The following is a 12,647-nucleotide window of genomic DNA, read 5'->3' as shown; positions in this document are numbered from 1 at the left end:
CCACCCTTTCACAGCAGAGATAGCAAGAAGAGTTTTAACAGTAGTTAACTTGGCAACAGGTGAAAAAGTGTCAGTAAAATCTAATCCTTCTTGCTGAGTAAATCCCTTTGCAACTAGTCCTGCTTTATACCTCTCCACAGATCCATCTGCCTTGTATTTAACCCTATAGACCCACTTGCATCCAATTGCCCTTTTGTTGGAAGGCAAAGGAGTAAGTGTCCAAGTATTGTTAGAAACCAAAGCTGCAATCTCAGCATTCATGGCATTTTTCCACTTAGGATCCTTAATAGCCTCATGATAGAATCTTGGTTCAGGGATTGAGGTAATAAGGGAGCAAATATGGGCATAGGAAGGAGAGAGTTGGGAAGAATCAATGTAATTAGAGAGAGGATATTTAGTACCTGATGGGTGAATAGAACCTGACTTGTTGCTGTTGAGATGAGTGGACTGTGTAAGCTCATTTGAAGTAATGGTGCTGCATTTGTAATCCTTCAAGTATGTAGGAGCCTTAGAAGGTCTAGAAGATCTTCTTAAGGAAGGAATAGATGCAGGTGGATCATTTATAGGATTTTGAGCAACTAAAGGAATAGTAACAGATTCTGTAGAAGTGGAATGACTAGAATCTAATATGATAGATTCGGGTACAATAGAATTAGGGATGACAGTATTGATAGGATCTACTGCTTGATGTGAAACTTGAGTAGGATTACAAGGGGAAGGAGAAGTGTGTGAAGATGGAAGGACAGGATCAAGAAATATGGCATCAACTGGGGTAGTTTCAAACCAATATACTTCTCAAGCGGCCAAACTCAATTGGCTTAAGAGTAAAGTCAATCTGGAAGTAGTTTCAACCTCTAGTAATACATCCAAGTGTTTACTCATTGGTAAGATTTTATCTAATAAATCCTTTCCTAGAGCGTTAGTTAAGGACATTCTAACAAAAGCTTGGAATGTATTAAACGAAATAGAAGTAGCCTCAGTGGATAAGAATGTTTTTGTGTTCACCTTCAAGCATGAAGCTGATGTTAGATGAGCTTGGGACAGAAGGCCTTGGATGGTTAAGGGTGAACACCTAATTCTCAAGAGATTTAGTCCCGATATTGGTGCATTTGAAGTGGATTTTTCCACTACTGAGTTTTGGATTCAAGTCCATGGACTCCCTCTTAACCGGCGGAGCAAGGAAAACCTGCTCAAAATTGGGAGGGAGCACAGTTGGTCGAGCCTTGGAGACAGATTTGTGCGTCCAGGGGCTGGTATTTGGAGGAATAATGTCAGGGTTCGGGTAGAAATGGACACTAGTTGCCCTTTGGTTCTAGGCTTCCCACTTGAAAGAAACCAACTTCTAGATTTGTGGGTCCCTTTCAAGTACGAAAAGTTGGGCAATTTTTGCTTTGGGTGTGGTTTACTGGGTCATGACCAAAGGGATTGACAAGATAGTGGCACCCAACGGTTTATGAGGGAAGGAGTTTCTTTTGGCTTTTATGGAAGGTGGGTGCGTGTAGATAATGACGAATTCCAATCAGGTATGAATCTGGAAAGTCTTCTTAATTCTGATATGTTTGGGAGTGGTGGTTACCGCCATGAGGCGGCTGGAGATGGTGCTTCAGTTCCATTGGGTCCTCCAAATTGGATTCAGTTAGCCATGGACTCTTGGAATGCCATGATTGCTAGGGAAGAAAAAGGTGTAAAAAATGAAGCAGTGGTTTGCCTAATGCAGTGTAAACCTTCTATTCCCTTGTTGATTGATGGGGTTGGCATGGAGCGAGAGACTGCTAACCTAACCCATTCCTTGGTTAGGCTCCCTCTTCAACCTAAAGCCCAACTAATCCCATTTTCCAAAAGCCAAATTCCCAAAGCCCACCTAGCATGTGAAGACCCAAAAAAAATCATGTCCCTCCAGCCCACCAAACTCCACTTCTATCGTACCCAAAAAACCTAGACTCAACAACTTTGTTAATCCCCTTAGCCCATCTCTTAAGAAAAATACTTCCACTTCCACACCTCCCTCGAATCATTCGTCCCATCTTTTATCCCCTAGCAGAAGAAATTTTCTCAAAGCCAAAACTAGAGCCAAGTCTATTTCTTGCGCTTTTAATCAGAAAAATGGCAAAGGTAGGGTCTCCAAGTCTCATGTTTCTTTTTCTTCCTGTGTTCTTTTGATGGCCGAGGAGGCGGGCCTTATCATGCCCCTCACCTCGCCATGAGGGCTCTAGCTTGGAATTGTCGGAGTGCTAGTAGATCCTCAACAGTTAGGGCCCTAAAGGAGCTAATTCGTGAGTCAAATCTGGATTTAGTTTTCCTTTTAGAAACTAAAATAAAATCTCGAAGAATAGCTAATATTAGTAATAGATTAAATTTTTCCCAGTTTCAATGTGTAGAGGCTAGTGGTAAGTCTAGGGGTCTTGCTCTTTTCTAGAGAAAAGGTGTGGATTTAGAAGTTGTTTATTCTGATAAAAATATGTTTGCTGCTCTAGTTTATTCGGATCCCCCTGAGTCTCCATGGATTTTGTTTGCCATAAATGGGCCTTATAGGAGGGTGAAAGGAAAGTTTTTTGGGAAATGCTTGAAAATATGGTGAAATCTTTCTCAGGGCCCTGGGCTGTGATTGGGGACCTAAATTGTATTAAACGCTTTGAAGAAAAACGTAGGGGTTATGCAATCTCTGAATGCTTTGTGAATTGTCTTAAGGATTTTATGTCTAATACAAGGGCAATCAATTTGGGCTTCAATGGCCCTTTCTTTACTTGGTCCAATAGAAGAGAAGGTTTAGCAAATATTAAGGAGATGCTGGATCAGTGCTTATGTGATCAGGAATGACAATCTCTCTTCCCTAAGGCCGGAGTCAGGTATCTATGTAATTTAAACTCTGACCACAACCCAATTTTGTTGGACATTCACTTGGAGCCAGAAAATCCTCTCCATCCCTTTTGTTTTGAAGCAATGTGGACTAAGGCAAAAGAAAGTAGATTGGTTGTTAAGCATGCTTGGCAAGTACAGGTGGGGGGTTCTCATGGTTTCAAGCTTGTTAAAAAATTAGCAGTAACCTGCTGCGACCTGAAGTATCGGAATAAGAATTCTTTTGGGAATATGAGGGAAAAATCAATTGCCTCCAAGCAAAAATTTCTGAGGTTCAACAATCTGCCCCCACTAGGGAAATTTTGGAGCTAGAGGCTTCTCTTAGCCTAGAGTTAGATGGCTGGTTGGCCAAGGAAGATATGAAATGGAACCAAAAGTCCAGAGATTTATGGGTCAAGGAAGGAGATAGGAATACCAGGTATTTTCATCTCTCCACAATCATTAGAAGGCGTAGGAATTTTATTTCTGAGATTAAGTTGGATGATGGTTCTTGGATTAACTCTAGGGAGGAGATCCATAATTATTTCATTGATAAATTTAAGGCTTTGTATCAAACTAGCTTTCCTCCCATTCTTTTTGACCTTAGTAATCTAATAGAGCCTTGTGTCTCTGATCAAGAAAATGAGAGCTTATGTAGAATCCTGTTTAGGGAGGAAATCAAAAAGGTGGTGTTTAATATGAAGTCTCTTAAAGCTCCTGGCCCTAACGGTTTTCCAGCCCTATTTTATAAGCATTATTGGGATATAGTTGGTGATCAGGTTGTGTTAGCAACCCAAAGGTTTTTTCGAAATGGTTGGCTCTTAAAGGATTTCAACAAGACCTTCATCTCTCTCATCCCAAAGAAGAATGGGGCATGCAATTTCAACCAATTCTGTCCTATTGGGCTTTGCAATGTTTGTTACAAGGTGATCTCAAAAATAATTTTTGGCAGGTTAAGGCCATTACTAAATAGGCTGGTGGATTCGGCTCAAGTTGCTTTTGTTCCTAATAGGTGGATTAATGAAAATGTGGTTCTTGCCCATGAGATTATTCATAGTTTTAAACATATTGGGAAGAAAAAAAATGCTTCTTGGGAATTAAGCTGGATTTCCAAAAAGCTTATGATAGAATGGAATGGAGGTATTTGATCATAGTCCTTAAAACTTTTGGATTCAGTGAAAATTTCACTAATCTTATTTACCAATGCCTATCATCAGTGCAATTCACTTTGTTGTTGAATGGGGGTCAATGCCCAAGCTTTAACCCTTTGCGCGGTCTTCGTCAGGGATATCCTTTATCTCCCTACCTGTTTATCCTTAGCAGTGAAGTTTTGATGAGAATTATAAACAAAGAAGTGGCTGATGGCAATATCTCAGGAGTGAAAGTCTCAAGTACGACCCTTCCTATTTCCAAACTTTGCTGTGCAGATGATGTTATCTTATTCTGTAAAGCTAAAGCATCTAAGCTAGTTTCTCTTAAAGGTTGCTTGGAAAAGTATTGCTCCTGGTTTGGAAAAAAAATTAGTGTAGAGAAATCTGGTTTTTTCCCTTCCAAAGGAGACAGTCATCAATTCCTCAATCAAGTAAGGTGTACCTAGGGGTTTTGTTCTCTCCCTCAACACAATACCTATCTTGGGGTCCCCCTATTTTTGTCTAGAAGTAGAGGTCGAGATTTCAAATTGGTGAAAGAGAGGTTAGAGAACAAGCTCAGTAGTTGGAAGGGCAAAAATTTAACTTGGTCCAAGAAGGCAACCCTTATTAAATCGGTGGCTCAAGCCATTCCCATTTACACCATGATAGACTTTCAATTCCCAAAAAATCTTTGTGAGCAGCTTGATGCTATTGTTTGTAGATTTTGGTGGAACCCCAAATCAAAGTCCGGTCCTTATTGGACTCCAATTTCTTGGTCGTCATCATGCAGACCCCAAAAGGAGGGAGGCTTGGGTTTCAGGAAATTCAGGGATTTCAACCAAGCTCTCCTTTCCAAACTTGCTTGGTGGGTGTTATATGGGAAAGATTGTCTTTGCATTGAGGTACTGAGAGCTAAGTACAAAGTTCACCACAATTGGCTTAATCAAGCTCCCCATAGTAATGCTTCTCTTGTTTGGAAAAGTCTTATTGGCACTAAACACCTATTATCTGAAGTGGCTTGTTTGTTGGTGGGTAATGGTAAGTCCATTAGAACTTGGTCAGACCCGTGGGTCCCAAATTTGCCAGGTTTCATCCCATCTCCCAAGTTTGGTGCAAATCCTGATCTTGCTTTGATTGTTTCTCAACTCTTGAATCAAGATGGAAGTGGTTGGGATATTGCTAAACTTTGGCATTTCTTTGAGGATTCGATGGTGGACATTATTATGCAAGTACCTTTGCCTTCTTTCCTTAGTGCTGATTGTTGGTCTTGGACCCTCACAAATTTAGGGAAATTCACAATCAAATTTGCTTACTGGTTGGGCAGAATTTCTTCCCCTCCTTTGATGATGGACCTCTCCTAGGGCCAAGTGTGGAAGTCTAGGCTGCACGAAAAGCTGAAAATGCACTTATGGAGAATTGCTGCAAATGTTTTACCTACCAAAGATGTCATTAGTCAATTTGCCAATGTTGAGGTGGGGTGTCCTCTTTGTAACTTGTCTGATGAGTCGCCTCTCCACATATTTTCTCTTTGCCCCATTGCTAAGTCACTTTGGTTTCGCAGTCAGTGGGGTGTGAGAACTGACTCACTTGGCCTTGCCTCCATTCATGACCTCATTAATTTTCTCTTCTCTCCTCCATTTACTGAGGAGGTTATTGTGTGCCAAAGGGAAGACTTCTTACTTTTTGGAGCTATTTTGTGTGATGTTATCTGGAAGCAGAGAAATCTTTCTCTTTTTGAAGGTGTTACTATAAAGGTTGAAGAGCTATCCTCTAGAATCTCTAAATTATTTCTTGAACACAAGTCTACTAGGCCCTTTGTCTCAAACCAGGCCACCTTGGCTCCTTCACATCAGTGGACCCCTCCCTCCATTTCTTCAAACAAGATTAATGTTGATGCTGCTATGGGCCCTCATTGTTCTTCCATTGCATCTATCACCAGAGACTAGAGAAAGGGGCTGGTTTTTGCTTGTCCTAAGAGAGTGAATACTGTCTTCCCTCTTCAGGTAGAAGCTGAAGCTATCAAATGGGCTCTAACCTTGGCAGCTAACTTGGAGTTCAAGGCGATTATCATAGAATCAGACTCCCAAGTTTCAAATCTTCTTTCTGATTTAGAAACTGCACCCCTTTGAGAATCAAGTCCACTTGTGATGACTGTCGATTTCTCTTGGCATCTTCTACTAAGGTTTCTGTTTGTTGGGTGCCCAGGTTGTGCAATATGGCTCCTCATTCTCTAGCAAAGTGGTCTTTAGCTTGTATTTTTTTTGGTTCTTTTGATGTTGGTAATAGGCCCCCTTCTTTTATTTCTGTTATTCAAGGTGAGGCTTGTTTGTTTGTGTAGTTTGTTTTCTCTCTTAATAAAATTTCTGATTCATAAAAAAAAAAAATTGGTTGAAGTTCGAGATTTTTTTTTTGGTAAATAAAAAATGGGTAAAGGGGGTGACTATCCGGTTAGAACTCGAGTTTCTCTCGAGTTTTAAAAACTTGATTTTTGGTGTTTGTCATACCCTTAAGTGGACAAATTTTCCATGTGGACCAAATTTAGCCACGTAGAAATCGAGTGTATAAGACTTGAAATCTGCCCACTATTGCATACTCCTCACTCAAATCTGCCCACTATACACTCAGTCTCTCAAATACTCTCTCAAAGTTCAAACACTCTCACTCAAACACCCAAATCACGCAAACACTCTCAGTCTCTCAAACACTCTCACTCAAACACTGAAATCACTCACCCTCAACCTTCAAACGCTCTCCTCTTTCCTCATAATTAGCTTCAAATGATCCCCTCACCCATACCTTCAAAATCCCTTTTGTCCCTACCAACGGAAGTTCAGATTTTTTCAATTTTGAAGGTATGTTTTCTCATTTGTATGTTCATTTATAGAGAAATGAGGAATAATTTGTGATGTGGTAATGTTACTTTTTCTTATGAAGATTTGAGCTTTTTAAATAATTATTCCATCTGGATTTCTTTTTTTTTTTCCCTACAAAATTTGGCCTTTTTTGGTTTATTTTGTGAGATTATAACTTTTGATATGAGGAATCTGCACTGGAATTAATGATTGTTTCCTACATTTTTAGTTGGGCAATTTCAGATTTTTTTTTTTTTTTTCATTTTTGAAAATCTTTCCTTTTTCTTTTATTTAATTTGTTTTTTTTGTAATAAATTTTGTAAATTTTAGCTAAAATATTGTTGTAATGTATTTAAAATTTTCATATATAATTAAAAGAAGAAGTATCTTTGTAGCTACAGTGGTGAATTTGTGTAAAGACCTTATTTGTTCCTCAAAGATGACAACATTTCACATAATTTGCAAATTTGGGTTTGCAAGCATTCATATGCAGGTTTAAATAAGAATCCATTAATTAATGTGGTGATTTTAATACGTAAAGTTTGCATTTTTTTTTTGGTGTTATTTTATTGATATTGTAGCTTGCATATTTACAAACATTATGTGCTAAATTAATTTCCATCTGGGTTTGTATAATTAGGTATTAGAAGAAGAAATTGGACAAAAGGGACAAATCTTTAGATTCATTGTGAAGGAGATTCGGGCTTTAGTTGTTTGGCATGTGTCACTTATTATTGTCTTGAGCTGAAATTAATGGAAGATAGTAGAAGTCTGTTTCATCTCAACTTTTGAGGATATATTTGTATAGACAATAATTTGGATTTGGATTTTTATTATTTAAAGTTATTTATATCTCCCACTTTCCAAGATTTGCTTGGCAGTGGGATCCTGTTAGGACCAAAAATTGTGGAGAAGGGAATTTGCAACTCAAATAAATTTAATAAAGAAATTTTTGTGAGTCATGGTGCTCACAGATGGTGCATGCCAAACCTCTAGTTAGTTAATAGACTAACAATTTCCTAACTAGGTTATTCATAGAAATTAATTTCTAAGATTATGCTAGGAGTAGTTGGCCTTGTTTTTGCATGTCTCTCCTCTATTGACTTTGCTTGAAGTGTAAACTTGATTCCTTTAACATGTATCATATTAGGTTCCTTGTTGATATATATATATATATATATATATTGTAGTTAGGTGCTCCGTTTTATTTTACCATTGAGGCCAAACCTAAACCAATGCTTGAGAGATAGTTGTCCATATATTGATAAAGGATGTATGGATTCTTGAGAAGTGGCCTTGTTTTTGCATGTCTCTCCTCTATTGATTTTGCCTAAAGTGTAAACTTGATTCCCTTAACACGTATCATATTAGGTTCCTTGTTGATATATATATATATATATATATATATATATTGTAGTTCTTGGTCTATGAAGATACATTGTTAGGTGCTCCGTTTTATTTTCCCATTGTGGCCAAACCTAAACTAGTGCTTGAGAGATAGTTGTCCATATATTGATAAGGGATGTATGGATTCTTGAGAAGTGGCCTTGTTTTTGCATGTCTCTCCTCTATTGACTTTGCCTGAAGTGTAAACTTGATTCCTTTAACACATATCATATTAGGTTCCTTGTTGATATATATATATATATATATATATATTTTTTTTTTGTAGTTCTTATTGGTCTATGAAGATACGTTGTTAGGTGCTCTATTTTATTTTCCCATTAAGGCCAAACCTAAACCAGTGCTTGAGAGATAGTTGTCCATATATTGATAAAGGATGTATGGATTCTTGAGAAGAGAGGAGCCATGGTGGTCCCTCCCAGACCGCCTGGATCCCACGATCGAATAAAAGTTGGATCTACATTGGGTCTCACATGTGTTGACAGCTTTAAATGTTTCATGCTTTCATTTATATTTGGGTTTGTTGTGATGGAAGCTTTCTTATGATTCTCAATTAGTGTCTATTATTATTCCTATTTCCTACAATGACTTATATACTGTCCTCATTTTTTTTTCCTTGAATATAATGAATTTGGCTTGTCCTGATCCCTAAATTTCCTCTATTTTGGCATTTATTGTTGTTTTTGTTGTTATTATTATTTTCCTCTTGCTATAACTTAGAAGTCTACATTTGGTAGGTACTCCTGTATGTGTACAGTATTATGTGTACATATAAAGCCAAGTTTTTTCCAAAAAATATTATGCCAAGTTTTTTTTTTTTTTTTTTTTTTTTTTTTTTTTAAATTTATTTTCAATCTATGACTAGTGTTACATAATGACAACAAGTTATTTGCCCCCACACTATTAATGATCTCACGAGAGCACTCTTTGTAGTATGGAGCCTTTGATCGATGAGGAGCTAGAGATTGTGCACCCTGGTCCAGAAATATGTTAGGTTCTAAAGACTTAGGATTTTATGTATTTAGAACTCTAATGTGTATTGTTGGCAAACCATGATCAAAACAAGATGTAGTCATGTTTAGACTTGCTCAAAGTTGGTTCATTTATGTAAAGTTGGAATAAGCTGATGCAGAAATCATTTAAGCTTCTCAGCCTGGTTCGATTGATCGAAGCTTAGGCTCAATCAATCGAAAATCGGGTCAGAGGCGTTTTCTGCAGAATTCCAACTCAGCTCTAGTTTTTTTTTAAAACGTTTAGAGTTTTCTAATTTGCCCTAGGTATAAAAGGCAAACCCTAGCCACGTTTTAGTGTTGCTCATATTGCTGTTTGTGTAAATCTCTTGTGAGATCTGTGAGGAGCTTTCCTTTACACAAGCTTAGGATTATCAAGAAGGAGATTCATTCAAGAGCTTGATGATCATTCAGTTGCTACCATAAGAACTTAAAGAAACACAAGCGGGTGTGCTTGTACTTGCTGGAGAATCCAAGAAAGAAGGAGTCCGTGGTTTCGGAGCTTGCACGTGGTCGTGTCAGTAAGTTTCTACTGGTGGGTAGCAATAGGATGTTAGTGGTCTAAGTCCTGTTGAACAACTTCGATTCTTTCATAGTGGATTCAGGTTTACCTTGAGGATAGCTAGGTTAAATCTTCTCCAGGTTTTTACCGGTTTGGTTTCTTGGGTGATCTTATCTTTGTGTTATTTATCTTTCCGCTGCTATGCATGATATGATTGTTTGATTGTGATAACCTAGATTTAGAATTTAGACTAAGTAAATAACTTGGCTAATTAATTAGGCTAATCCAATTGTGTTTTAAGGGGTCTAAAAACTGTCAAAATACTTCATTGCTGACGCAACAAACAAATCATCGATCAACCGACATTTGGAATGGCAAGGTGAAATTTCTAGTTCTAACAACTGCTTTAATTTTTACAAAGCGAGTTTGACTTTTAGCAAGTTCTTTCAAAGTCAAAGCCACCATATCCATTGATCAACCCATACCAAATATTTGACTATGTCTGTTCTTAATTTCCATGAGCAATGAATTTTGAAATACTACATTTTTTTTTACAGCATCAATATATAGTTTATTATGATTAGTGCATGATAAAGAGGTTAAATAAGTCACAACATGTCATGTCTAACTGTATTCAATTTACAAATTTCTATTTCATTGCTTGAAGAGTTTATGCCATTTCAATCTTTATGCCTACATATTAATTATAGAAACAAACTTTGTGAGCGTTTGGATTTGCGTTTTCTCCTCACATTCAACATTTGCGTTTTATTAACGCTGGAACCCACGCTACAGTAAAACGAAATAAAAGTGTTTTCCTTTTTTCTTTTTCTTTTTTTATGCACGTGTTTCAGCTTTTAGGAGACACAGTGCACTGTTCACGCATTGTTCATGCACTATTCACGGGACTCACAAACATTTTATTCAGAAAAAAAATATTTAAAATGGGTCCCATGGCACTATTCACACATTTAAAAATTATTTTGCTACAGTGTTTTTAGTTTTCAGCAAAATAAGTTGTATCCAAATGGACCCTTTATGTCATCTTTTGCAGTGTTTGTATTGAAGATATCATGTCAGCCATCATTTTCTTTAGTTTCTCCAATCTCCGCCACCATGATATTTTTTCCATGCAATTATATTTCATTGTTCAAGGTCAAATTGGCAAATAGTAGTAGTACCTTTGATTTAATATTTTTATCCTCTTTAATATCAAGATAATTACCTTGTTATTCGAGTTTAGACTTTTCTGATAAACTGTATAGGAAAATCAAGATGCTTAATGAGTAATTTTGGGTTCTCTCCTTGAAAATTGATCTTCTTGTTATATGATATTAAAATCATCATGAAGGTTTTAGAAGTTGTTCTTATTCTTATTATTCTTAGGGCCACGCTCACAGATTATAAACAATAAATTGTATCAATCAGTTCCCAGGTTTACAAGAAAATGGAATAGGAAGATTGAAATTTTGAAGAACGAATGAAATGCTTTACTGTGTGCAAGAAGCAAACAAAACACAAGTCACAGTTTGTTTGGCTTGAAAGCAACATTTAGGCCAAATGAATTTAATAACATTTAGCTGAAATTAAAGAATGACACACACGCACGTAAGTTCTCATCCCCAAGTAAAAATTTAGAAAAAAACACAAACGTGTGGGGTTCAAACTCCTTCACTTTCAACGTTGAAAGTAACATTACCAAAAAAAAAAAAAAAGTTTAAAGCTTGTGTTATGTATTCAAGAGTTAGACAATTTTGGATATACATCACTGTCAATTTTTTTAAGACTTTCTTCCTTCTCCCTGTGTGTGTTAAAATTAGTATTCTAAAAAAAAAAAATAACCTTATAGATTGAAACTTGTCGTATTTGATAACTGTGGCATAAAATTAATCAGCCATTAGGTTTTGTTACTTATAAAAGTACATATACAGTTTATACTATAGGTATTTTATTGTAGATTCTTTATGGAAATTGCCTTGGTAGACACTAAATTAATTTCACCATCTTAAAAGCATCTATAATTATTACTATTATTATAACTTTTTTTTTTTTACTTGGAATATTAAAAAACAAAAATAAGGCCTAGCTACATAGATTAGCTAGTTGTAAATGTGCCTAGAATTCTAGCCTAATTATGCTTTTGCTCTGAAATTGTAATCCAGCAATTTGCCTAGAAAGACCATGTACATTGAATGGTCCTAATAATAAACCATGCCCTTGTCATGAATTTCTGCTAGACTGTCCTCTGTTATTAAGTCATTCTTTATGACACTTTAAATGATGATCATGATTACTACCACCGCTTAAGTGTCCAATTGATATCTTCATGGGAATTAGATTTTTAACTGTAAAATTTTTGTAATATAAAATTTTAATTGAAAATTGTTTAAGGTATGATTTCTCACTGTTAGAAACAAAGAATTGAAGGTTTAAAATTTTATCATGGAAAACGTTAGGGATGTGTAGATTGTTTTAAAGGGATTTTCCTAGAATATGACTTGCACTTTTACGTTAGATTACCCACTGCCTACTACGTATATTCTTGAATTGAGCCATGGAGTTACAAGTTCTAATCTATGATTATGGCTTACGCTTTCTTTCAGATATGTACACACACACATATATATATATATATATATATATATAATAAGTAAATGATATTGCCCACTGTTTTTCATTGAGGCTATATGCTGTTAAACCCATTGGGAGACATATTTGTATATATATTAAATCTTAGAATTGGCCTCTGTGTGTATGGCTTTCACGTTGTCCACTGTGGGTCCCTAGAACAAGTGAATATCGCCATCACGTTTTCTTTCGGATTTGTATATATTAAGTCCTATTAGTTTTGACATGTTTTCTTTGGTTATATATATTAGGATGGTTTAACGTTTTCTTTGGGCTTTATATTAGA

General features: G+C 36.4%; 1 protein-coding gene across 1 annotated transcript; it reads left to right on the top strand.

The window, feature by feature from the left end:
- The first annotated feature begins 4,627 nt into the window (after positions 1-4,627).
- Positions 4,628-5,326, top strand: LOC115950621 (uncharacterized mitochondrial protein AtMg00310-like). The gene has a single exon (XM_031067836.1). It carries the CDS (start codon positions 4,628-4,630, stop codon positions 5,324-5,326), a length of 699 nt encoding a protein of 232 aa, XP_030923696.1.
- The last annotated feature ends 7,321 nt before the right edge of the window (positions 5,327-12,647 follow it).

The sequence above is a fragment of the Quercus lobata genome, chromosome 1, assembly GCF_001633185.2.
Source record: "Quercus lobata isolate SW786 chromosome 1, ValleyOak3.0 Primary Assembly, whole genome shotgun sequence".
Taxonomy (NCBI): domain Eukaryota; kingdom Viridiplantae; phylum Streptophyta; class Magnoliopsida; order Fagales; family Fagaceae; genus Quercus; species Quercus lobata.
The sequence above is the reverse complement of the archived record's forward strand: the minus strand, read 5'-3'. Positions and strand labels throughout refer to the sequence as shown.